Source organism: Lissotriton vulgaris, chromosome 6 (genome assembly GCF_964263255.1).
Source record: "Lissotriton vulgaris chromosome 6, aLisVul1.2, whole genome shotgun sequence".
Classification (NCBI taxonomy): Eukaryota; Metazoa; Chordata; class Amphibia; order Caudata; family Salamandridae; genus Lissotriton; species Lissotriton vulgaris.
The window spans coordinates 906,598,335-906,626,082 of NC_141694.1; the positions used below are offsets into that span (position 1 = coordinate 906,598,335).

General features: G+C 46.0%; 1 protein-coding gene across 1 annotated transcript in view; it reads right to left on the reverse strand.

The window, feature by feature from the left end:
• The window catches only part of TTC27 (tetratricopeptide repeat domain 27), a 1,875,723-nt gene that overhangs the window by 1,317,842 nt on the left and 530,133 nt on the right, over positions 1 to 27,748 (reverse strand). The window contains exon 5 of the mRNA XM_086926895.1: positions 801 to 903. Coding sequence (XP_086783021.1) covers positions 801 to 903 — 103 coding nt within the window. The remainder of the gene's footprint in view (positions 1 to 800; positions 904 to 27,748) is intronic.

The window sequence follows — 27,748 nt, forward strand, 5'->3', positions numbered from 1 at the left end:
ATCCAAACACAAGGTAACAAGCAAATTTATAGACATGGGGCTCATACTGGCTAAACGGGAAATTACGAGGCATTGGAAGGCGACAGTGGGACCTAGCAGTAAGAGATGGAGAGGAGAATTCACAAAATGGGCAGATAGTGAGAGCGCGTTAAGATATCGGCAAGCGCGAAGGTGACATAATGATAGAGCTTTGGAATCAGCAAGGCATGGGAGATGTTAGTGCAGGTATTGCGAACTTATGACTCACAGAAAGACTGAGGGTTGCTCACAACAAAGGAAGTGCCCTGACACAAAACAGGTACATCAAATAGATTATAACAATAATGACTCCTGAACGCGCTTAACAGAGAAGATAGATACTGCTGGACGCGTCGGTGACGGGGGGAGGGAGGGGGGGGGGGGGTCATATCAAGAGAAGGGAGTTGAGGGTGTGTAATTGAGCGGGCTTTGTTTATTTTGATGTGTCCATGGCACAATGTTTAGCTAATAATAAACAGAGTAACAAACATTAGATGGGGGATTTTATATTGGATATGTGACGCTAAAGTGACCATTGGTGCGTTTATGTAAATGTATACATTGTATAAAAAACCAATAAACTACGCCTTGGAAAAAAAAATCAAAGTTAATTTGAAAGCTGCCTTTCGAGCCCCAGCAGGTTTTCCATCTACTGAACGGCACTGTACTGCAATAAGACAAAAAAAGCACTCCTGCCAACAAACCTGCTGGAAGCACAAAATGTCTTCTATGACAACACAGTGGTAATGCACCGAGGAGAGCACAAGATAAATGGGACGTACCTTCATCTATACAGGTCTGTGCGACGGCAGAAAGCTCGGGCGATCGCTCCTCCAGCAGCTGCTGGTGCACGCTCACACATCTCAAAGTCCACCAGGGAAGCATCTAGAAGAGGGGGCGAGAATATTGCAATTAAAACCAACAGATAAGCGCCCGTGAAATATGTCCCACACAGGGCAAACAGGCTGACGCCGCCTCCAGATTAAAGTCAAGAGGCTGTCACGCAGAGAGGCAAACTGGCAAAAGCAAACACGCACCAATACATTTTAAAACAACTGCGTCACATAGCTTGCAAGGTAATTTCATAGGTTCAAAATGAAGTACTGCCTATTTTTGGTGTTCAAACATTTCACGTTTACATAATGCAAAGCAACAATACAGCCATCAATGTATTGTCACAATAATGTGTAAAGGATACATAACGGGTAACCTGTAAAATGGTCGAATATGCCATCTCTAGGGATTCTGGTGGCTGCATAAACCAGAAGGCCTAAGGCAGAGTGGTTCGTAAAGGTCACCAGAAGCCTGAGATGGCAATGCTTGACCATAGCACACGCTACCAGTTGAGTGTGAATGTACATCAATCACTCTTTCACATAGCATAGTGCAAGCAGGGGTTACTAGGCCCAATCATGGGGGTTGAAGACATTATTACTCCTGATGTCCAGGGTACTGACCTGCTCTGAGTCCTGAGCAAGTGGGCCAAATATTACCCCTTCAGTACTTTACTCTCAGTGGTAGCGTGGGTCGAACAGTCCAAGTATTCTCAGGTGGTTGGTAGGACGTAGGTGCAAAGTGTACACAGGCACAGAATCAAAATACATCCAGCAACCCAAATAAAAGAATGTCCAGCCAAATACTCACTTTTATGACAAAAGTACTATTTATATACAAACACAAAGTGAAACATGGCACACACAAACAATATTTGCAGTCTTCGTAAGGCCGGAACTCTAGCGCTGTCCGGGCAAGGTACTAAATCCCAATCCTCAGCCTATTGTGGTGGCTTTTCCCCATTTAGGAGAGCCAGCATTCAGGTTATGCACTACTAGTGAATAGGAGTCTTAGAAGTTCCACCAAGTGTCCCAGCACCTTATCGCTATTTCTCACAGCAAGCTTCCCCAGGGCTCTGTGGCCTAGCGAGCAGTCTTACCAGGTCCTGCTGTGGTTGCGATATGAAAAGCCATAGAAGCATTCATCAGTCTGGCGTCACAGCACACGGGAGTGGGTGCTAGCGAAAAGGGCTGCAGTCTCGTTGCTGCGGTTCCAGTTGCTGGACATCCATGATGCTCCTCTGGTGATGTGGTAAGTTCCTCTGATCTCAACAACAGGTCCTGGGCAGTTACTTGATCTCCGATGCTCAAGTTTATGCTCTGGGTGCATGGGTCAGCACCCATGGCTCTTCAAGATCACACACAGCACCTGGGCGATGGGCCTTACTCTTTGCAGCGGTGCACAATGGCAAAGGCACTTGCTCGTCACAGTGATCCCCTCTGGCATACAGAGTTGCCAAGCTGGGTAGCACATGGGCAAAAGTTCAGATTGGAGCTGCAACACTTCATAGCAGCCACCTATGGCATATAGGGTTGCTAAGTTGGGCAACACAAGAGAGGATGGCCTGATTGGTGCAGCAGTCCCTCAGGACCTCAAACTCCCACTCCACTTCAGGGCTCCACTTGAAAGGCTTTGCACTTAACCTTGCTATCTGCAGGGTCTCTGCTTCTCCTCACAGGGTCCTCTGGTCTCAGCACGCAGGTAGATGCTGATGCCCCAGGCTTCAATGCAAATTGTCTCGATTCCCCTGGGTGATGTCTTGTCACCCAGCAGGGAGGCTAGAAGACCTTGTTATCCAGTAGTGGTCAAAAAAGGCAGAAGTATTGATGAGCTTCTCCACCTCAATGTACAGCCACAGATGACTGCCTGAATGTTGACCATTCGGGAGACTCAATCGCTCCTTTTCAGAATCCTTTTCTAGAAAAATAATGATTTAATAATCTCTCTCTTTAAAATTCGAGAGGTGGGGTTGCTTCCTTGGAAGTGCCCACTACTCTATTCTGCCCTTAATCCAAGAAGCAGTCTGCGACAGCCGGAGCAACTCCAACCTTGACAGTCCCACAACACAGCGAAAGGAGTGCTTTGAGGATCACACTGAAAGTCAGCTTCAAAGATATATACCTAAAAAAAGGTTAGAAATGTCCCAGCTCTCCTCTCAATTAGTCCCCATCTCTGCAAGAGGATGCTTGTTTCCGATCCAGGGAAGGCCCGGCTTGGCAGTTCGGGCTGGGCTGTTCCCATGAGAAACAGGATCAAGACTGATTTGCATATGGCTGGGTCTGAACTGGGGTGGCGAAGTGAGCTAAAGAACGATGATGGATTCAACTCAGATCTGTGACTTGGGGTCATTGACTTAAAAGTTTCAGCGCCTTGTCTATCATCTCCTTTTCTTTGCTGTATTTTCTTTATCAGCCCCATCCTCTACCTGAGATGTGTTCAGAGCCCACTAGCCAGAGACCATTCCAGAATCAAAGAGCCCCTTTGAAGTGAACAAGAGGGCCAGGTTTTCCCTTTTTAGGTCGAGACTAGCGTAGGCTGCGCACATGCACAGTCTCGCCAGCGAGACTTAATGACTGAGTAGCGAGGGTAAACCCAGCCCCTCTTCTCCACTGGCTGGCCTCCCAAACGGCAGCCAGCCATTGGAGAAGAGGTCTCAGTGTCGTCATTGTCTCGCTCTAAGCCCCATCTTTTTCAGATTGGGGGGCGTGTTTTTTAGGTTTGTTCTACCCTCTTTTCCATTGGCTGGAATGGTAAACAACAAGTCAAAAACACGCCTGTTTACATTCCAGCCAATGGAGAAGAGGGGGGAAAGAAAAACACGCCCCCCAGTCTGCAAAGGACGGGGCTTAGCGAGAAATGGCGAGCGCGTGGAGCGGTTGTTTATTTTTTTTGTCCTCATGAAAATACGCAGAAGCGAGCTCTTTATGGTTTGTATAGCAGCGCCATGCGAGGGAGACTCCCGGGGCCGTGCCCGCCTATGCAGTGTGCAGGTGTGTCCCCGATCACCGCTGCTGGCCCGGTAGCCGCGAGAGCTCTTTGTTTGCCTTCACCGGGCCCAGAGTCTGTCGACGTGAGCACCAAGCCGAGCTGGGATTGGCGCCAGCTCTGCATGCTGTGGATGTGGGTGGCAGTATGGATAGACGATCTTTTCTGTTCGGAAAATCAAAAATTTGAACTTCTGAACTACGGTAGCCACGCTAGAGCAAAAGTGTTTGCATGCGCTTGACCCTCTTTCCTGTGTGCACGAGGCTGGCGGAGGCAGAAAGTTCCTGCCTGAAGCCCAGCAGGTACTGGGAATGGCCGGGGTGGGATCCTGGTCGGCCAAGAGCCAGGTAGATGTCAGTAAAAATATAGGGGGCCAATGGCCTGTTAATTTATAAGCAGTAAGTTGAGCTGTGTAGTTCGAGAAGTGTGTCTGGGGCCACAAGGGGTTTGAAGCGTAAAGATTACAGGGAGGGACGTGCGTGCTTCGTGTTGGTGGCCTGTGGTTTGGTGTGGTGGCCCGGAGAAGGAGTTTTAGTTTTCTGGGGAGTTTCTGGCGCTCACGGTTATTGAACCTAGGCACCAAGTTGAGAGGAAGATGTTGGAGCATTGGGGACCCAAAGCAGGATGCTGTTTGTCAGAGGCCCTTCGGGAGTTGGTGCAGGGGCTTACGTAAAGTATTTTGGTGGAGCGGTGGCCGTATGGTCTAATGGTTCAGTTTTTGAGCTACAGGGTTGGTTGAGTGGCCGATGAAGGCTTTTGGGTCGGTGTGGAAGCAAGTCACGAGACCATCAATTATACCAGGCTTCTGCGGAAAGTCAAATTATGTTAAGTCATAGGATAACGATTTTCAGGTAGAATAGACATCTCGCTCCTTGTGGATAAGACTCTGTTTCTCATATATAGACCGTAGTTTAATAGAAAAGGTCAGGTGTTGCTTCCTGAGTGTCCTATGACCTGGAGGTAGATGGCATCCTCCATATTACTTGTTGTTGTGGGGTGTTTGCGATGTGTCGTGGCAGATGGTGTTGGTGAAATGTGAGTGTCAGATTGAGCCTAGGATTATGAAGTGGTGCCGGCATGAGAGGCGAAGCTTGGCCTGCCCTATTTTAGACATGGCATGAATATCTATATATTTATTACCCATTATTGCAGATGTTCGTCGTGTACAGTCTGCTTAAAGGTCCAAGGGAAGAGTTTTGCTTGGGGTCATCCCAGTGGCATGGACCCAAGTTAAAAGGGGGAGGGGGCTATTGGTTGCGAGGAAGTGGTGTCTGACTTAATGTTTGAGTGCGGGTGGATGATGGGGGATGTTTTTTTCACATCGAGGAAAGGAAAGTCCGTTCGTTATGTGGCAAATAGTATGTGCAAGTCAGGCCACTAATTGGTCTCATCCTCTTGCAAAGGCGCCGCCTCCCTCCTAGGGAGTTAGCAGCCCACGTTTTTATCCCCAGGGTGGTTGGGGGATGCTTTACGTAGTTTTCTATAGTCGAATACCTGGAGGGCCGTGTCTACAAGTTTGTTACTGCTATAATTATAAGTAATTCACTAATTAAAACTACTTGCTCACTATATAACACCTTGTTTAAAAAAATACATCATCCAAAACAGCTGACACTTAGATAACAGAAGGGAACACGCTAAACAAATGTGTTGCCCATAGATGTTGGGATCCTATACTGCCCCTTACTTAAATGTATCTAAACTCATGTGTATGTAATGGCACGAAGAACGTAAGCTGTTTAGACCTGCATTTGTGGCTGATCACATCCGAGAAACCCTGCTGGGATTGAAAAAGGGTGATTGGGACCTGGTGAGGCCAGTTTCAATCATGGCATGTGTAACCAAAAGTTGCTGTGTGTATGTGTGTGTGGCGCTGTGTGTGTTGCTGTGTGTGTGTGTGGCGCTGTGTGTGTGTGGCTGTGTGTGTAGCTGTGTGTGTGGCTGTGCATGTGGCTCTGTGTGTCGCTCTGTGTGTGTGTGTGGCTGTGTGTGTGGGTGTATGTGGTGCTGTGTGTGTGTGTGTGGCTGTGTGTGTGTGGCTGTTTGTGTAGCTCTGCGTGTGCGTGGCGCTGTGTGTGTGTGTGGTGCTGTGTGTGTGGCGCTATGTGTGGCGCTGTGTGTGTGTGGTGATGTGTGTGTGTGTGTGTGGCGTGTGTGTGTGTGGCGCTGTGTGTGTGGCGCTGTGCGTGTGTGGCTCTATGTGTATGTGTGTGGCGCTGTGTGTGTGTGTGTGTGTGTGTGTGTGTGTGTGTGTGGCGCTATGTGTGTGTGACACTGTGTGTGTGTGTGTGGCACTGTGTGTGTGTGGCGCTGTGTGTGGCACTGTGTGTGTGTGGCGCTGTGTGTGTGTGGCTCTGTGTGTGTGTGTTTGGCTCTGTGTGTGTGTGGGGGGGCGCTGTGTGTGTGGCATTGTGTGTGTGTGTGGCATTGTGTGTGTGTGTGTGGCAGTGTGTGTGGCTCTGTGTGGGGGTGCAAATGCAATAGGTCTCGAATTTGCGAGAGATTAAGCTATTGGCAATGTAAATCTGTTTTCAAAACCAACACATAAATAAAAAGTTTGTCATTTACAATGCCAATAGCTCTAACTTTTCCGAAGGCGAGATCGTTGCATTGTAAATGCTTGTTCCATTGTGTGTCTCACAAAGCTCTCAGGAATGTTGCAATCCACAAATCGGTCTGTTAGTGCACCCCCACTTGCCTTCGTAAGGGCCTGGGCTTCCAATATGGACGTTATAGGCCTCTACATATTCTACCACTCATAACACATATAACAGAGCACACACATGCAAAATTGTGCTGCACAGTGCTTCATATGAACATAATGTAGGTCAAGAGCAAGTTAAGCAACTAGCAGCTGAACTTGACATGAGTGGGCCGGTACCCCCCACTCCAGTGACACAGGTAAATGGGCATGTTCTCTCTACTGATCACTATTACAAAAAACACACCATGCTGCTACCACCGCCCACTTACTACTTAACCACATCGCTGCTGCGGTGATTTTTGCGCTGTGCGGCATTTTTTAAATTACCGTGATTCATGACGAGCTCAGCTCGTCATCAGCACACGCCACCCGTGGCTGATGACGAGCTGAGCTCGTCATCAGCATCGAAGGGGTTAACTCACATTAAGGGCAATAGCCCTTACCACTGTGAGGGTAGCTCTTTAGGCCCTTCCCGGTCTAACAAGATAGCAATTCATGAGTGAGGCCTAGGTAATGGTACACATTCATGATCTATGTTGGCCCATGACCAAAAATCAGTACCAAGGATCCAGATATCTGTCATCATCTATGGGACTTTCCCGTCCAAACAGCAAAAAAGACAGTTTTCTTTCAACTGCAGCTAAAAATGGGAGCTTATTAAAATTAGAAAGTTTAGGTTTATCTTCCATGAATGATTTATAAATAAAATAGACAATGGGGAGAGCCAGAGGATTTATGCGATTCTGTAGAATTTATTAGATCATTACAAATGTACATTTGCCACATAATTTGCCAAATAATCTTCAAAATTAACAAATTTCACACTTTGTTTGAACTAAAATGGGTGAATGCGTTGCCAGAGTGTGCTGCTTAATTTGCATTTTTGCCACGTAATTTCTTTCTCCTTACTACAACTCTTAGTACACCACCAGGTGTAGAGATCTGTAGAATGATTTGGGGTCTGTCATTATGACGCTGAAATCAGTATTTCAAAGGGAATCATGAAATATTCCCTATATTTCATGTGTCACTGTGAGATAGGAGTGTTTATGCGATTGCATTTTGTGCAAAAAATCATAACACACACACACCTACACACACACATGTGCACAGCTGTAAAATATTTTCTATAATTCGCAAAAAGGCTTCATTCTTGACAGCCTCTGAAGAGCTTCACTGTGGCCCATTGTTGACTACTACCCTTTTGATGAAACCTAAAGGAAAACCAGAATATTTAAATTGTAATCAGGGTCCACTGTTAGCTGAAAATTGTAAAAGAAGTTTAAAACATCTGAGCTTACACATTGCTCACGGTTTAATTAGTAATCTCTTTGTGAAAGCTAATCAAACACTGAACATTCTAAAACCAGAGTCAATTGTTGGCTCTGCCTTGCTGGCAGTAGCTTTAAAAATCTTTGATCAACATTATATTAATAAAATATGATTATTATATTCACAATCAGTGCCCTTGTTTATAATTATGTGTATTGTGTTCAAATCAACATTACAGCTCTAGGACTCCCATTGTAATATGTTTGATCAATTCCATTCACGGGCACTAGGTTCAACCACACAAGTTGGGTAGAGTTTTTAATGGGCCAAGTCTGGAAACACTGGGTGGTTAGAATTGTATGGATCCGTGCAGCTTTCAGAAGTTTCCATCACAGATATGTGAAAAAAAATGCGAGAATGCAGGCAAAATTTGAGGTTTGCAGGGCATTTCAGGTGTCTAGTTTCACTGGTGCTGGAACAATTTTACGAGTTGGGCACTGCCATCAATATTAGATCACAGAAGTCAAGGTGACTGTGAAAAATGCAAACACCACACAAAGAACAAGTTCAGCAAATGTATTCAGCAAGAGAGTGGATAAGGGTGTAGTTTGTAGCAGGAGTGCATTTTGGAACTCACAAATATATTACTAAAGCATGGTGTGGTAGTGCACTGTCATTTACAGACTGCACACGTTCCATTGAAATGGCCACTACATTTGGACAGACATACAGTTTGACTAATAAACGATATAGAGAACAAACAATAATGTGTGGAAATCGAGTTTCAGCAAATATTTATCGTTTGGCAATCGCCAAGAAAAGTGTCTTGAATTGTTTTGGTTCTATTAAAATCTTTGTTTCCATCACACTTCAGAATTACAAAAAATGTCCTGAATGTGTGCCTTTGTACGGCTGATCTATTCTGAAATATTATTACAGTTCATTTACCGGTTTTTGAATTATGTTGTGTGTTAGAAAAAAAACGATATCCGACAGTCTTCCATTTAATACTCTCTGTAACCTAGCAAGAAGGATATATAGTTTACTTTGCGAAATCCTCTCACTTTACATTCAGCTAAAGTAAGCTAATATCCATGTCAAAAGAATAATTAGCAACTTCTCAGAAAAAAAACAGCATGACATTTGACTAGGTCTTTGAAGCAAGGCAAATGTGAAAAGATAAAAACAAAATTTAAAGGCATCTTATTGATAATTTACCTTCTGATAACCAGCATGGTTATTTTGAGTGTGCTGCAGCACATCCACGCACCCCTACTTCCAGAACCTGTGCCTTGCTTTAAAAAATGACTGGGTTTGGCAACCCATATTGCAGATGTCTCCATTTTGCCTTTGGGGGCCTTTTTTGACACAGGCCTGGGAAGAACCACACAAGTGCGGTAGCATTTTTATGGGAAGAGGTGTGAGAACCCTGAGTGGCCGAAGACGGCTGTAATGCCAGAAACCGGTCCCGGGAAGCTTGTTTCCTTTCCAGTATAAGAATTGGCTTGGTAGTTTGGTCTGCCCTGTTCCCATGATGCACTGGGCCAGGGACAGACTAATTTGCATGTAGCCAGGTTCTGAGCTGGGATGGTGCAGTGAGCTAAAAAACGGTGATGGATCAAGCCCTGATCTTTGGACTGGGTAGGAGTGGTCTGCTTAATTCAGATACTCTGTCCATCACCACCCCCTTTTCTGAATCGTTTTGTCCACCATAAGCGTGGAAGGGTATACTCAGATGTGAGTCCCTTGCTCACTGCACCATCAGGATTCAAGCAAGCCGGGCCGAAGACGGCTGTAATGCCAGAAACCGGTCCCCGGAAGCTTGTTTCCTTTCTAGTATAAGAATTGGCTTGGTAGTTTGGTCTGCCCTGTTCCCATGATGCACTGGGCCAGGGACAGACTAATTTGCATGTAGCCAGGTTCTGAGCTGGGATGGTGCAGTGAGCTAAAAAACGGTGATGGATCAAGCCTTGATCTTTGGACTGGGTAGGAGTGGTCTGCTTAATTCATATACTCTGTCCATCACCACCCCCTTTTCTGAATTGCTTTAAAAAATGACTGGGTTTGGCAACCCATATTGCTGATGTCTCCATTTTGCCTTTGGGGGCCTTTTGTGACACAGGCCTGAGAAGAACCACACAAGTGCGGTAGCATTTTTATGGGAAGAGGTGTGAGAACCCTGAGTGGTAGGAATTTTGTAGATCCAGAGGTCACAGAATTGTGAGGATAATGAGTCATTTTAGGCAAGGTTTGAGGTTTGTAGAGCACTGTGGTTATAAAAACACTGTGGGATCTAATCATAGCACAACACCATGGGCTGTCATGGGTGTCTAGTTTTCAGAGATGCCTGGGTTTGGTAGAATTCCCAGGGCAGTAACCGATCTAGAGCCCAAATAGCGCAGCCATTTATCATGGCAATTGGAACAAAATTGGAACTCACCCCCAATATGTTTGCCCCACATGTAAAATTGACGTCTATAAGAATCTAAATTTCCTCCTGCTTGCCATATGGATGGGGTTGCCATGGTCCCCAGAGTAGCAGAAAGAATGCTGCTTTAGGGGTGAGGGTAGAGCCTGATGTCAAGCTGGGTCAGACCACACCCCATTATTTTATAAAGAAATATTCCTTGCATCCAGTGGGCTTTTGGCCCCACCCGCACAAGGCAAACCCCCTTTCTGCTCTTGGGTTGGTATAAATATTATGGTGCATCTTTTAGGGGTGGAGTATGGTCCGATGACAAGATTGGATGCCCCATCCTTTTTTATGCAAATTTAAAATACCAGTTTAGTGGGCTTTAAAATCCTCCCGCTTCCGGATGCAGATTACAGACATACCTCCAATTGGGGCAAACACACTATCTGCCCCTTGGGGAAAGATAGAGTCTATTGTCCCTTTTTGGCTGGGTATATGGCCCCCATTTTTTGTGTGCCATTTTACTCTTGTGGGAATTTTGCCCCTCCAGGGCACATTATATCCAAACCTCCTGTTCGACCCGGGTTGGCAGAAAGACTTAATTGTCCCTTGTGGGCTGGGTTATAGCCCAATGCCAGAGAGAGACACCCCCACATATTTGGTTTCCTCAAATGCAAGATCTGCTGTGTCTAATGGGCTAGCTACCACCCAGGGACAGATTTGGGATAATCCTACCAATTGAGACAAACCTTTAATCTGCCCCCTCCAAAGAGGCGGAGTCTATTGGTCCTTCGGAAGAGGTGGTCTAGGCCTATGCTAGGGTGGGCCATCCCCATCCTTCTCGTTGTTTGGTGTCACGTTGAAACCCCTTTTGACTAGAGGGTTTTGCCCCTGGTGAGACAAAATGTCTAGTGATCTTTCTACCTCTGAGGCAGATTAGGGGTAAATCAGACAATCAATGCAAACCTTCTGCCTGCCCCTCAGAGGCAGAAACGGTATAAAGCCCCTTTTGAGAAAGTTGCATGTCCCTGTGCCTCAGTGGGCCGCCTCCACTCCTTTGTTTAAAAAAAAAATCCCATGTTTCTAGTGGGCTTTTTATTGTCCCCCAACCCCAAGAGATACTAGGGAGAGATACCATTGGAAAGGAGAGATTCTCCACCTTACAAAAATACCTCTCCCATACAAATCAGTGTTCAGGGATATGTCCCGGAGCACTGTAACGAGTGAAAGTGAAACAAGCTTGTCGGCTCATTTCACTTTCACTTTGAAGTTCATGATACCAATGTACCATGCACGCTGATTGTGTATAACACTTCGTAGTATTTGTCACATGTTTCGATTGATTCATTTTTAAGGGGTGGTGTGTGTTTGGCATGGGCCCTCTTCAGTAAACTTGCCATTTTGGGTTGAACTGACATAGGGGAATCAAGACCCTCCAGTAGGTTTCTGTCAATGCCTTTAGAATTCCTTGTATGTGCAGTGGATCAGTGTGCATTCTCACCTGGTGGCAACTCAGACTATTTACTTTTCCTCTTTCTGTGAATCCACACCTCTGCTTCCTCTCTGCGGCATAAGAACAGCACATCACACACCTTCTTCCAACTATGGACATAATGTATTTTTTATCTGTTAGTGCTGACTGTGGCATATGCTTGCAAACAGGGAACGCTGCACCCTGGGGTCTACACTGTGCCTGCAGGGCACTGGCTGTCTTTTTACGAAGGGGGCACAGGGTCGGCTCTGATCATGCCAGTCCCCTTCTCTTACTTCTAGCCCGCTTCAGATGCCGTCTCACAACAGTCTCATCTGGAGCAGGGAGCTCAGCCATGTTCAGGACATCTTTAGCATCCTGCACTGCCGCTGGACCAGCAAGGACTGACAGGCGACTCTCATAACCTCTTGCATGGTGCACTTCATCACCATCAGATTGGTCCATGGGGGCCCCCAGCTCCCTTTGCGGCAGCCATCTTCCCTGCGGAGCGGACTTACTTTAAACAGGGCGTCGGTGTGGTCCTGCTGCTATTGGCTTGAATTCGTCGCCAAGGTCTGTGCTCCCCTTAACTGCCATGTTGGTTCTGCTCATTCTTTAACGATAGCTGATCTTATTACCAGTGTGCATACTTATAATTTACTCTTTATGGACACCTAGTAACTTTCACATGCTTCTTCTTTTGGTGACTTTTATTGGTTTTACAAAACAGACGGCAGAGCCTTGAAGAATAAAAATCAAATACATCTCACAGTGCCACATAAATATAGGTAGCAAAGTATACATTTTGAGACACAGAAGGTTTTATTCCATGATGTGTGTTAAACATCGTATGTCAAGGGCGAAATGAGCAATCCAAGGGTCTCAAATCTTGGCATGTTTAAAGGGCATCCTCTCACTAGGCACTCTCGTTTTTACAGTATGGTGCATCAGTCCATTTCCTGCTGTAACTTAATTATCGGAAGGCCCACCAGTAAAGATCCTTTGTGATATCTCGCTTAGTTAACAGGAACCACAGAGGTATCACATTCTGATACGTCTCAGGTATCCCTGCTCTTTGATTATTCCAAGTGATGCTAGCTTAGAAAACAGGGACATTTGGAGGCATGTGACTTCACCTAGAATCTCTAACACATTGGCACAATGTTTGTGGACTACTGGTCACATGGAAAAAATCCTCCTTATGAGTTTGGCATCGCAGGCATTGTGGTGCCGGGCGTCTGTCTATCCTCTACATTCCTAGATTTCTGTTTTAATGTATGGCCTGTGCATGTATTTGAATTGAATGAGTCGGAGTTTAGTCAAGACTGCCAAAGTCCAGTCAGCCATTTTGCCTTCTCACCAATTGTCCTCATCCAGTTATGCAATATTTGCCCCTCCGGATGTATTGACTTCAGCTATCCAGCCTGGGGTGCTTTTGGCAAATGCACAATGTATCTATGAGACATGTTTTTCGTCGTCAAAGAGGCCCAAGGTTAGTTTTGGTAACCTTTGACGTTTTTCCAGCCTTTTGCATGAACAGAAAGGGCATGACTTAGTTAAAGATCGTTTTTACATTGCGATTTATGTTATTCAAACTCCTCATAAAATAATTTTCTGAAAAGGACTTAACGTGGCCCCTGCAGCCCCCGCATTGAGGAAGGGGAGGGGGGGGGGGCTCAGCGCGGTACCTGGGGCACCTCCATGTACTTTGCAGGGGGGCCCCTCAAGTTTCGTTACGCCACTGGCCAGACGATCTGGGGGTACCTAACGTAAAGGAGCGAGTTGTCTGCGTAAAGTGAGACAGTCATCACTTCCATTTCCGGAATCAAGACGTTGTAACCATGAAAACAAATCCAGGATTCAAGTTGTTCAATCACCAAAGTGAACAACAGGGGACGGAGAGGGCTGCCTTGCAGACTGCCAGTCTCTATATGGAATGGCGGCGGGGGCATTGGGGGGAGGTCTACACCATTTACTTGAACATGCTCGATTAGGTTAGTGTAAAGTGAGTGAATACAGTTAAGGAACGCTGGACCCAGGTTGGGGCGATCTATTACACAAAAGAGATCATTCCAAATCAAGAAATCAAAAGCTTTCTCAAAGTCAACAAACAATATCTGCGGGGCACAAAAGAATGCCCGCCCTGCCACTGGGTCTTGTCCTTCTCATTGGCATAAAGGTATTTTGATTAAACTGTCTAAGGGAGGGCAACACTTGGATTAGTCGAGTAGACAGGGCTTTAACTATTATTTTGATTTAAATATTAATAAGGAAGATTGGGTGGTATGAACTACATTTGTCTGTCAAGGCGGCGGGCATAGGAGGATCAGCCCTCATCTGGCTCTCGTCCTTTCTGAGGGACCGGACCCAGGCGGTTCATCTTGGGGAGTTTTCAGCTACCCCCTGCCAGGTCCAGTGCGGTGTTCCTCAGGGTTCTTCTCTCTCTCCTTTACTCTTTAATCTTTACATCGCTCCGCTCATCTTTTCTCTACAGCACCTGGAGGTCTCGGTATTTAACTATGCCGATGACCTCCAGCTCATCTTTAATCTTTCTTCTACTCCTGACTCTATCTCTAATTTCCAATCTACTTTATCTTTCATCAGGGACTGGATGAACCTCAACCACCTGAAACTCAATCCCGATAAAACGGAACTTGTGGTGACGGGTGGTTGTTCCAGTCCCTGGAATTCTCTTTTCTGGCCCCCCTCTTTTGGTTCTCCTCCTACTCCGGTCTCCTCTGTTAAGACTCTTGGTATTAAGCTCAACAATCAACTCACTATGCACTCCCAGATTGGCTCTGTGGTTTCTTCTTGCTTTCTTACTCTCCGCACTATTCGCTCTATTTCCCGTTTCTTTTCCTTCCCTGCACTCAAGCTAATTATGTCCGCACTGGTCCTGTCCCGCCTGGACTACGGGAACATTCTGTATAATGGCATCCCTCAGTACAGCCTCCGTAAATTGCAATTAGTGCAAAACCAGGCTGCTCGTCTTGCCTTTGGTCTCCCTAAATTCCACCACTCCTCCCCCCTCCTGAAAACTCTTCACTGGCTCCCGGTGCGGGAGCGTGCCCTGTTTAAACTAGGCTGCATGGTGTTCCAGGCCAGGACTGGCCTGGCCCCCCTATTTATATCATCGGCCATCAAGGCTTATGTCCCTGGCAGAGACCTCCGTTCCTCGGCCCAACTCCTCCTAGATGTGCCCCGTTACCGGAAAAAAAAACAGGGTGGCTCAAAATTTTCCATTCTTGCCCCCATGTTTTGGAATGCTCTCCCTTTTTATCTTAGGTCCCTCACTGATTATTCCGCCTTCCGCAAAGCTTTGAAGACCTTTTTATTCCCTCAGGCTCTTCCCTAGTCTATCGTTTATTCTCCAGCCCTGTCTCAGTGACTGTCCCCGCTCAGTGGGCTGTCTTCTACTTTAGCGCCAAGAAACCGTTCAGGTGTATGTTGCGCTCAATAAATATTTTAAACTTAAACTTCTGGCGACCAGGCTTCTAGCATGACTATAATAGTCAACATATGTAGGGTCTTACTACAGCTGCATTCTCCACAGCGCTGTCCAAGTGCTGAATTGTTAATAAGGAGACTTCTTTTTAACACTGCAGCTGGGAGACCATCAAGTACTGATGTTTTTCCACTATTACCAGCTCCTAAGGCCTCTGACAGTGGCCACTACAGGGCTGTTTGGGCCTCATGTAACAAGAGAGTGACCGGAAGGTCATCTAACCTCACTTCCCAGACTGTCTCATCTATGGGGAAAATACCTGTATAAATTCCAGTAATAATTGGCAAATGTTTCTGCAATGGCCGCTAGGTCAGAGATGTTTTCCTTGCTCTTCTGTGGAGAGGTGCAGGGATTAAGTTAACTTGTTCGGCCAATGACTAAATTCCCCCACTTTCTCTCAGAGTTCAAACACAGGGCTTTGTGAAACAAGCCATGCTGTTCTAGCCAACTTTGTTTAAAAGTTAGGTGGCTAGCCTTCAACTATTTAAGGAAAGTGTCTGAGAGAGAGTTGCAGAATTCCTTTTCTAAGTTCCTTGTCTAATAGGATCAGTTGTGTTCCTAGACTCACCAGTGATTTGTTGTTAATCATCTTTTTTCATTAGCTAGGCCGGCACACTCCCCTGAAGGACTGTTTTGTTAACCTCCCATAATGTGCCACCGTAGAGTGGAAACATCCATTGAGTTCAAAATAGAGTCTCTCTTCATGCACAAAACTGTTGTCCATAATCTTACTTGGGTAACATCTAGGGTTGGGCCCATGAACTAATCAAAATGTGAATAGGATATACGAGCTGTAGAGATGTTCCTTGGGTTCCAGCTCTTTCAGGCATCCATTACACCATGGAGGAAAGTAGGCTGCGGTGACCAGTATTATTGGCTTTACTGCTTCAGAGATAATGAATACATTAAGTCACCCTCAATCACTATGATGCCTGTGGGCGCCTCGGAGGTCCATCTGAGTTTATCTAGGCAGGCATGTGTGGATGGCGGAGTTGAGTAAATGCACACGAGGGTCCAAGATTGACGTCTTCACCATGTTTTGATTAATTAATCCAAGAGTATTGTTCTGTACATCATGGTCATCAGTTTGAAGGAAAAGCAGATAGGAGTAGCTGGTATTTATCATAGTGCTTTAAGATGCTCATCAATATTCTGTGACACCGGAGCACTCTACGGTTCTGTTATGTATTTATATAGTTCCAAAGAACCAATCCAGATATTTTTTGTTTCTTTTCTCTTTATTTTCTATTGTCAACTGTTTTAGACAATCTTGATTGTAAAACACATCTGGCAGCCGGCACGTGTTTCACCTAAGACAAGACTTTTTCAAGGCTCAATAATATCAGTCGTGGAACACTCCAATAGATAAACATCAAAAGGTCCTATATGAGTACCAGAGACTGCTGGGATCGTGCACTGGGTAGACAGTTCTCAGATCGGGAATGGGAAAGAGTCCTGGCTTCCCCTAAATCAATATCCCACAATACGCAGCTGAAGTATATTCAGTTCAATTATATACACATGACCTATTTGACTCCACACAGGCTTCGAATAATACATGGGGGAGAGATTCAGGAGTGCCCGAGGTGCGCTCAACAAGATGTGGACTTTATCCACATGGTCTGGAATTGTCCGTTACTGACTCCCTTCTGGTCTGAAGTAGTGAATCTAACAGGGGCAACCTTGGGGAGGACACTGGATGGCTCAGTGGAGGTGTGCCTACGGCGGCTATTTCCCCGCCCGCCAAAACTGAAAGTAGGTAATAGATTTATAGACCTAGCCACGGCCCTGCCAAAAGACGGGTGGCATTGCCCCGAAGGCTAGAAGGGGACCACAGATAGTGACCTGGAAACGGGATATCACGAGCTGGACTGAAGCAGAGGGGAGGGCACTTTTAAGGGAAGAAGTGAGAGGCGGGCGCAGGCGTTCCATTTTAGGAGCTGTGGAGGGAGTTAGTGCGGTCCTGGGAAAATCTAATGCTGGAAAACGGGAACTCAGATGAAGAGAGAACTACATAAGCACTGGTTAGTGTAACTGACACCCCATGCAGTGAGGGTGCAATACACAATAAAAGAAATTAACAACCCTGGGCAGGCGTACGCATGCCATAACGGGAATCCTGCAGACCAGGCCCCGCATGCATGCCATGGTAGATGAAAGAAGGCACTCTTCACCCGATACAAACGCTATACATTCACTTACCCACCTTAATGATTGTATTAGCACTGTCTGTGACACCCACATGCGGAGATTAGTTTGTCCCAATTGACATTTGTTATATTTTCGTTTAGAATTATGGGGATTTTCTTTCCACACAATATTGCTTGGATGCCAGAGTAGCAGATGCATGTTGCAAACATTATCTGGTTACTGAAGGATAAGAGAGGATATGTGCAAAACGCTGTTTAGGCCGACGCCAAGTCATATAGAAGATAACTGTAAAAAAGAAGTATCAAATTGTTGGAATTGATATACAATGTATCCTGCTATGCTATGAATATGCTTTTGGAAATGCCAATAAAGAAATGTTTAAAAAAGGTCCCGTGTAAGTAATGCTTTTCAGCGTCTTTATCAATTGAAAAGTGCAAGTGTTGGGAAGAAAAACATTGAAAACCACCTGATTACTGAAAACCAAAGAAAGCTTTCAATTTTGGTACTCTTAAGCTAATCATGGCCTAGGGCCTGATTAAGAGTTTGCTGCTCCTCCTGTAGGACCACCACCGCTTTTACAATGTGTTCTAAACCTGATTAGTAGCAGGGTGTTTTAACACTGTCTAGAGCAACTCCGAAATTAAAATGCAACTATGACTTATATCTGGATACAGCACCCTTACTGTTCAGTAGAAGTGCACATTTATCTACACCACAGTTACCATAAAAATTGCATTATAATGCTCTTTTCTCACATTACATTCAAACTGTGGCAGTGCCTCCATATGAACCCACCCCACACTGCTGTGTAGAAAGCTGGAAAAATAAAATGGCATTATAAATGGTTTTATTAGCATTTTACTTTTCCAGCTTTCTGCCAAACAGAGATGGCAGGGCGGGGCGGGCCTCTACGTCATTGCTGCTGATTGGCAGCAATGACGAGAAGCCCTTTCACTTTGAAGTACGCATGCCGGTTTGTCTGGCTACCTTTCTACGGTCAAATCAACAAGCGCAGTTCAAACTCTCCTACTCAGCTGTTGTGACGGCTGGGTTGGAGAGCAGACACAGGGCTTTAATGCCTTTCAGAGCGTTGAAGCAGCCTGCTCCAGCTAATCCAGACGCTGCTCTGACCAAAGTCTGGGTTGGATAAGGTGTAGTTTGATTTAGTATGTCACCTCGTGCTCATCGGAGACGAAGCAACGGACGAGAGAGCGTGAGGATGTGCTGCAAGATAAGTGAAACTTTTATGTTTTTGTGCCTTCCTGACTTCGCTGTGTGATTGCGTGTGCGTGCTTGTGTGGCTGTGTTTAGGATTGTGACTGTATGTGTGTGTGTGTGTGTGTTTGTGAGCTTGACTGCGTGTCCCACAATTTTTGAATGTCCACAACCACCACTGCATTCAAATTCTACTTTTGACTGTTTATCTTTTGTAATAACAGTTTCATCTGTGGTCTTGCAAAAATACAAATTTTTTGGAATGATAATTAATTTGTTTTTATCCAGGAAGGCTCTTAATTATTTGGCCTATATGTTTGCAGGGCTTCAATTTTCCTCCCTTAGGCGATCTGTATGAAATAGCTTTTCAATTGCCGTCAGCACATTATCTGTTCCAAAATATATGGGGCAATGTATCAAATTGTATTCTCGTATGTCCAGAGTGTCTAATTTGTTAGAAGCTCTTAATGTTAGGACTAGGCAGATAATTTGGGTATTCGCACTTCAATTCAAGCTAAAATTGAAAAATGTATTAGCCAAACAAGACATGAGCAGGTCACTACACTAGGATATACAAATTGTTCCCCTTTTTGTCTCAGTTAGTCTTTAGGTACTTCTGATCTGTCAGCAAAAAGGAGGTAAATACCATAGTTGACTTATATAAGGAATCATTGGACTTACTTATGAATACATTTGCTCTTCAACAAAGTATCTAAACACTGAAAAAATAGCCCCATGGTACACTCAGAAGTTTCATGAACATAAATATCAGATTTTGTAGGTGTAAAAGCTATTGTGTTGTGTTTGTGATACTATCACCAAAGCACACATAGTGAATACTCTTGCACCAAAAACTAATGTTGTTATGAATGCAAATTATTAATTCTATTCAAACTCATGGATTCAAATATCTGGGAGTGTACGTCACCAGAGACAGGGCAGAGTTCTTCACCAAAATCTTGAGCCCCACCTGGCATGACTGGCATCAGACGTTACCCACTGGAGGTCCTTGCCTCTCTCCCTGATGGGGTGCACCGTGCGATTTAAGATGCTGGCATTGCGCTGACTTCTTTATATCCTACAAAACACACCATAACCGGTCCCTGGCGGGGTGTTCAGGCGCATATCCCAGGCTTTCCAGACGCTGCTCTGGGAGGGTCGGAACCCGAGGATAGTGCTGCAAAAATTCCTGGGGTGGACAGGCACCCTAACGGGTAGGACCCCACTCTGGCTCGGAGACCAGCTAACAGAGGTGACAAGATTAACAGACTTCAAGGGATGGAAATTAATCCGGACTGACTACTTGGGCGATGTGTGGAATGGGAGTGCCCCCAGATCCTTTGACTATCTCAGAAAAGAATACTAACTACAAGACTCCCAACACAATCACTACCTACGCCTAACACATGCCCTATGCTCCCACAGACATTTCGATCCCGGAATATTCTCCTATGGAAGACAGGCTTCTACTCGACCCCATTCTAGAAAAACCCATGTCCACTATCTACTGCATGCTCATAAATAATATGCCTGACCCTCTGGTGTCCCTGTGGGAGAGATGGTAGGGGGATGTCAGAGGCCTGGAAGACGAGGATTGGCAGGATGCCCTGCATAGCCCCCGCGAAATTGCAATCCGGACTAGGTTCAGTCTTGTGCAATTAAAAATCTTGCATCAAATGTACTACCTGCGAACCCATCTGTTCTCATGAGGCAGGAGCCTGCCCCCCCCCTGTGTGTGAGGGGATGTCAGGGGAAGGGTACATTTTATCACAGTTCATGGGAATGCCCGAATATATTGCCCTTCTGGACCAAAGTGGCACACACGATGGCAACAGTAGTGGGATCGCCGGTCCCATTGGAACCCAGGTGGCTATTACTTACTATTAAAGGAGCCACGGACTGGTCCAAGTATAACGAGATCTGGTTGGCAATGACAGCCGGGGTGGCAAAGCGCAATATAGCCAGTTGCTGGGGGATGCAGGCGCCCCTTCAATGGGACCAATGGCTTCGAGATTTAGACTGGTGTCAGAAGGCAGAGGAAATAATTACAAGTCCAGGGGATGTGTTAAGAAATGGACGAAGGTGTGGGGGTGTTGGCGGAAGTATCGAGCCACACGGGGCGGGGCTGGGCAGGGGATATAAGTATAACCGGTCCATTGTACTGACAAGTTTGCCTTCGACTGTACGGTGAAATGGTGTTCTCCTGCCTGCCAATTGAACACTGCTGTGTTTGATTGAGACCTTGAGCAAAGTTAATAAAAAGATAAAAAATAAAAAAAATGTGTTCAAACTCATGAATGTATTAATTATCCTAGGACTGCGTCTGATTATTTTGCCCATATCAAATCTTTCTCACTGATTTGTGAAAAAAATTTAGAGGGTGTAATATGTTACATTAACGTTTCCTATTTCAGTCTCGACCAATATCTTTATCCAACAATTTTGACCCGTTGTCACTAACAAAAGGTGATGAATTGATGAAAACATTACAATCTATTTACCACCTGGAGGATTTGATTGCTGCTAAATTGTTTCAAGAACTAACCCCAGGAATATTACTTAACTTGAATTTTTAACCTTATCATTCATCTGGAATTTAACCCAGCAGCCCAAGTCAGGGATAATGACCTCTTGCTTAGAAAAGGCTAATTCTTGACTCTTCTGTACTCGTTTATTTTCAACCCCTCATCAAACATCTATTTACGAGGAAAATCAGAGTAGTAAAGCAGCACTTACAAACTCATATTGACCATTATAGCCATGGTCTTAACCAGCTGATAAATTACTCCAGGTTGATAATGAAGGGCACAACTACTTGCTGGTGCTGCCGGATCTACAATCGCTCTTCCATACAATTTCTCATGATATCCTATGTCGATTCTTAAGCAGAGATTGGTTTTGGTGGGACAGCCATTGACTATTTTGCATCTATTCTCCCTAGTCGCACACCATGTGCCCAGATGTGGACCTCACAATTACCTTGGTTATACCCCTAGTGGTCAATACTGTTGACCCAATATTTTAATCTTATGCCGATGTGCTGGGAAATCTGTTGGCTGCTTACAGGGTTTTACATTACTCAATTATGTTGATCGTATTGAAAATACATGCCAGAGTCAAATACTCATCACATGCAAAGATTTCCTCACGGATTAAGGCCTTGATGAAAACTATATGTTCAAAATTCAATTGATTTAAAACTGCATAGTTATTGTTTTCCACTGAAAATGCCAATGCTGAGGCAGTCCTTGTTGTCTGTAGCCAAACATGGTACTGCATGCATCTTTGCAACAATTTCTGCGATTCAAATATATAGCTTCAGACACATACCAATGTTTCTCAAGAACTACAGTCTGTTTTGAGATTCATTAAGCTCTAATCGCTTCCTAACCGTTTTAGGTTGTTGCACAGGCCTGGTTATCCCCTTGTAGATAGCAAACATGGGGTGATGTTTGGTCTTCCTCAAAAGGCATGGCTATCCATGAAAAAAGTCTTTAATTCAGTGGCTTGCTTTATTGCAGATGCCAGGAAGTTTGAAAGGATTACTCTGATCTACTTGCATCTGTGAGGTACGTATGTCTAAGCTGAGTGATTTGCAAGCCTCTGGTGTTGGAAAAAACACAATAGATGTCCAGTAGACTGGTATTTGGATAAGGGCATTGCCTGAAGTGGAGTAAAAATCGTCAGTGCTGCAGAGAAAACATTTTGCTATTCGCTTGGTACATTTAAATCTGGCCAACTAAGTATTTTTAACGTTATTTAGAATTGTAAGCAAAAAGTCCTGGGTTACACCACACTGGTGCATATTAATATCAGTTAACATTTTGTAGGACACAGACCAACAATTGATTGATTGATTGATGTGACAGGTAGGGGTTAAGGCTCGGGGGCTAAAGCACGCAGTGACCAAATCACTCAAGTAATGGTGGCAATGCATAAAGAAAGAAGACCTGCACAAAATGTCAAAGCAAGACCACTCTTCAGCAGCAAACCAAGTTGTGGAGGCTCGGCACATTTTAGATCTACTGATCACAACAGGTGTAAATGTATGTGTCTTGTAAAGCGCACTGCTGCCCTGAGGCGTCGTGTAACATTTATAAGTATCAACACGACACCCTAGTGAAACTTTGCTATGTAGCTTATTGTGTGCCACGTCTCTATGTTTCTCCATAGTATGGACTGTCCAAAATTTGGAACACCACAGAATATTCAGGGGTGGGACGGGAAGTTTCCGAGCTGTGGGCAGTTTGGCTACTAAAAACTTATAGACAGCAACTTACTCAACGGGGGTTATCAGTCTATCTTGATGTCACCTCATGCCTCTTTTTCCTCCATCCTACACTACCTATCTCTTTATATCTCCCTTACATGTTCGTTTTTACCCGTGCATGCTGCCTATTGCACTGTCTCCACATATTTCACTTCCTCCTTCTTTGGTACTTCACTGCCTTTCTCTCTCTGGCTCCAGATTCGAATCTGATGATGAAAAAAAATTCTTGTCCCCAAAAACAAGTGCCAGTGCCGACTACCTGCAAACATAACACAAATTAAACACTGGTATTATTAACTTGATGTGCAGCCCTCCGCAAAACATTCGTGATTTACTAAAACTTTATTTGAATAAAGGATGGAAAAACTGCCATTTGAAATCTCACATAAAACTAGCACTCACAAAAGTATTATTTTCCTGATAACTCTTCTCCTAAATTCATGCTGCCCCTAAGACCAGGGCTTATTCCGTCTTCTCTTTATTTATGTATTGGACACATCTAAGTTGCAACACATAACTGGAACTTCAAGATGCCTTTACTTACCCTTTTTCTGATCTTTGTCCAATTTCCAGGATTCCTTGTTGTTTAATGTGCTTAAAATATTCATTGTTTACTGAAAATTAAAGGTGCTTAAAATGTGAAGATGCTGGCTTCATACTTAAATGCCCAGGAGCAGTGGTCCGTGTGTCGGGGCTGAGGAATTACCCAAGCTTTGGAACACCAGAACCTCTCCTTGTACAACTGCCAACTCGCCACCCTTAAAAAGAGAGGCACTGCGACGTAATCGTCAAAAACAAAACATCCCTCAACCCATAATGAGCAACCAAATGACTGGAGAACAGGACTGTTGCCTGAGGCAAGATATAATTCATCTAAAAAACTCCTCCCATACTTCCCATCCTCAGCCGCTAAAACCTTGATAAGCACTCTCATCATGTCCAAAGTGGATTATTGCAATAGTTTATTTGTCAACGCACAAGAAAGAGTTCTCAACAAATTTCACCTGATACAGAACGCAGCAGCCAGGCTTCTGACAGGTACTCCCAAATTTAGACCCATCTCCAAAGTAGTACGCCAACTCCCTTGGTTGCCGGTCAGAAACAGAACTAAGTTTAAGGCATTATGCCTTGCTTATAAAGCCATTCACTCCACCGGACCGGATTTCCTTAAACAATCCCTTCGCCCATACAATCCTCCCAGACAATTACGATCCTCCACTGCCAAACTCCTGACTGTTCCTCGCAAAAAGAAAGAGTCCTGGGGCGACAGATCTTTCCCCTGTGCCACTACCAAACTCTGGAACAAGTTCCCGCTCCACATCAAGACTAGCCCTACATTGCTCACCTTCAGGAAACAGATAAAGGCTTGGCTTTTTAAATCAATAATCCAGTGTAACTACCTATCTTGCCGTCAGTCCTGGCCTGACAATTGTCCCATTGATTGGGAGTCTGTGGGCGATTCAGACGTCCTATGGAGTCTGGGAGCGCCGCATGTGTTAATCAGGCTGAGATTACACAGCCCTGCCGCCTCATTGCGCGCTTACTCGCGCTGGACCTATGCGCCTGTATTTTAAAACTGCTTTCATGCTATGCAACACTAACCCCTCTTTTGTTGTGCAGGTCCCCTGGAGCTGTCTTATTTTTATTTGCGCCGCCTGTTTTTAATTTACCTTCGTCTTTGGAGTGCGCGCTGGGACCCGTCCGGTCGCGCTGCACTTCCACCAGCTGATTCCGCCTCCCGGCCCGCCCACTGTAGCCGAGCAAGGTGCTGCCTGGGTCGTGACCTGGTGAGCCGCCATCTTGGGTGAGGGAGTAGGCGAGCGGTGCAGCGCTCGGCCCCTCCCGCCCTCGGCCTCAAAAATGGTCCCTCTTCATAGGGAGCGCAGCGGGCGCGCCGTCATCGCGCCGAAGTCGCGCCTAAGTCCCGCCCGTCTGTGCCCGTCCGTGCCCAGACGGGCGCAGGGGCCAGAGACGCTGTTGCTCCCATAACTTACAGCGCCGAAGCACTTAAAGCCTTTCAGTTCCCCTCCTGCCCCCTCCACCCCATCACTTGGGCTCGTATTACCTCTTTGGAAATCATGGGAAGCTCACCCCCTCTATTAGGGGCCGTCACACCTGCTACCCACGAGTCAAGCCTCCGCGTTCTGTACCTCAACACTCGCTCCTTCATTAGGCACCACATCGACATCTTCCTCTTACTGACTACCGAGAGTCCGGATATACTCCTACTCTCGGAGACATGGCTTTCGGAAGACTCGCTCCCAGACATTCTGGCAGCGTTACCTCCCGACTACTACATGCTGAATGCCAATCGATCAGGTGGCCGTCAGGGAGGGGGTGTTGCAGCAGTAATCCGGAAAAACCTGCAAATCATCTCTACCTCCTCGCTCATTCTCCCAGCAGTTGATAACCTTGTGATCATCTGGGCACGAAAGAAGGCGCTGTCACGCTCGTGGTGCTATACCGCCCCCCGTACTCTATGCCTCTTTTTCCCTCTTCTTTTGTTGAACAAATAGCCAATCTCACCACCTCCTCCCCTCGTGTAGCCATTTTCGGGGACTTCAACTACTGGTATTCACATCAGGACGCTGGCCCTCAGGCCACTGAGCTCTTCGAGGCCCTTTCATCCCTTACCCTAAAACAACACATTGACGTCCCCACACACACCGGAGGTCACATTCTCGACCACATCTGGACCCATGGGGTCAAGCTCTCCCATCCGGTGATCACTCCCTGTATCTGGTCCGACCATTTTCTGGTCGACGCCACCCTCACCATTACTGGCCATATCAGAGCCCCTCCCTCAGAGGGCGGCATGGCACGAAAATGGAGGGCTGTAGACACTCAGGTCCTTCTTGACCTCCTCTCGAAATCCCGCCCTTCCCTCACGTCTGACCTCAGCACTGACAAGCTAGCTCATGACATCTCTCACTGGCTTGTCTCGGCTAGCAACATCTTAGCCCCCCTCACCAAATTCCCTCGGTCACCGCACAACCACTCCCATAAGTGGTATAACCCCGATCTTAAAAAGCAACACCATGAACTTCGCCAACTGGAGCGCAGGTGGAGAAGGGACTATCACACCTCAAGCAGGGAGTCCTACTTGGTCGCGCGCAACAAGTATAAGAAAGCCATCATTGCGGCCAAATCCGCATATATCGCAGAAAGAATTCTCTCTGCACCCATTCAATCCAAAGAAATCTTCAAAGTGATTGGGGAACTCACCACCGACACCAGGACTCTCCCTACCCAGGCCCCTACCCAGGAATCTTGCAATGCCCTTAGTTCCTTTTTTGTTGAAAAAATTGTTATGATTAAGGACTCTATCACCACCCCCTCTCCTGACGCTGTTACTACTCCGGTCCCCCATAACTCTTCCTCACTTCTGCACTTCCCTATTCTTGACTCGACCACCCTAGCAAAACTAGCTACCCGGGTCAAGTCTGGTTCCCCGGACGACTGTTGCCCCCCGTCTATTTTGCGAGACATTTGCCTCTCTCTTCCCGAAAGCATTCTTCCATTGCTGAACTCGTCTCTTTCCTCGGGCACGGTGCCTGGCTCTTTTAAGGAGGCTGTTCTAGTTCCTCTCTTGAAGAAGCCGGGGGCCGACCCATCGGTCCCAGCCAATTACCGACCTATCTCCCTCCTTCCCTATCTCTCCAAAATCCTGGAAGCCCATGTTACGGCTAGCCCCTCACAGTTTGTCGAAAACTCGAACTTCCTGGAGTCTAACCAAGCCGGTTTTCGACCCGGCCACTCCACGGAGGCAGTCATCTTAGCCGTGCTCGACACTCTGAGAGGCAATGCTGACAAGGGCATTCCCCAGGCCCTGGTCTTGTTATGTTATGTTATGTTATGTTATTTATTATTTGTTAAGCGCGCATACGCCCTGGGGCTTCTTGGCGCTGGTGAGAGAATCAAACATAACAGTGCATAAAAGAAATACAATTATTTTTTATGGTAGGCCTGGGAAAAAAGAAAAGTTTTAAATGACTTCCTAAAAGCAAGGAGATCCTTGCTATGTCGCAGGGTCAAGGGGAGGGAATTCCACAATGAGGAGGCTAAGAATTGAAAGCTGCTGCCCCCTTGACGTTTCTTTTTGAAACGAGGGACCTCGAGTAGATCTTTGTGGATTGACCTCAAACTGCGCGAAGGTGTATATTTGCGCAGTAGTGATCTCAGGAACATAGGACCCTTGCCCTCCAGAGCCTTGAACACAATGCAACCCACCTTGAAAGTGGCTCTCTGTTCAACAGGCAGCCAGTGCAGGGTCTCTAGTCCATGTCTAATCGATTCCCACTTAGGTACTTTGCAGATAAGTCTCGCAGCTTGATTTTGCAAGTACTGCAATCTTTTAAGTTGGCCAATAGGCGCCCCCAAGTAGAGGCCGTTGGAGAAATCGATATGGGACAGGACTAGAGCACTGACTGTCTGAATTAAAGCCAGGCCTGTAAGAAGGTGTGCTATTTTTCTGATCTTCCTCAATTGAAAAAACCCCGAGGAGACCACAGTTCCGACTTGGCTTACCAAGGTAAGATCCTCACTAAGAGTCACTCCCAGGCTTTTCACTGTACGGGATTTTTTTGGAGGCGAGCCCATGTCCGAAGGCCAGAAGCTAGGACTCCAACTGATCTCACTCTTCCCAGGTTAGATCGGTCGGCCGCGTTCGACACGGTGGATCATGACATTCTTATCCGCCGTGTCAAGCAGGCCGGCCTCCAGGGCCCGGCGTTGGCCTGGATCCACTCCTTTCTATCTGGTAGGTCTCAGACGGTCAGTCTGGGGACCTTTCATGGACCCAAAGTCTCCTCCACTTGCGGTGTCCCCCAGGGTTCTTCTCTGTCCCCCCTTCTTTTCAATCTCTATCTTCGCCCCCTTCTTCTTTCTCTGAGGCAGTGGGACGTCACCGT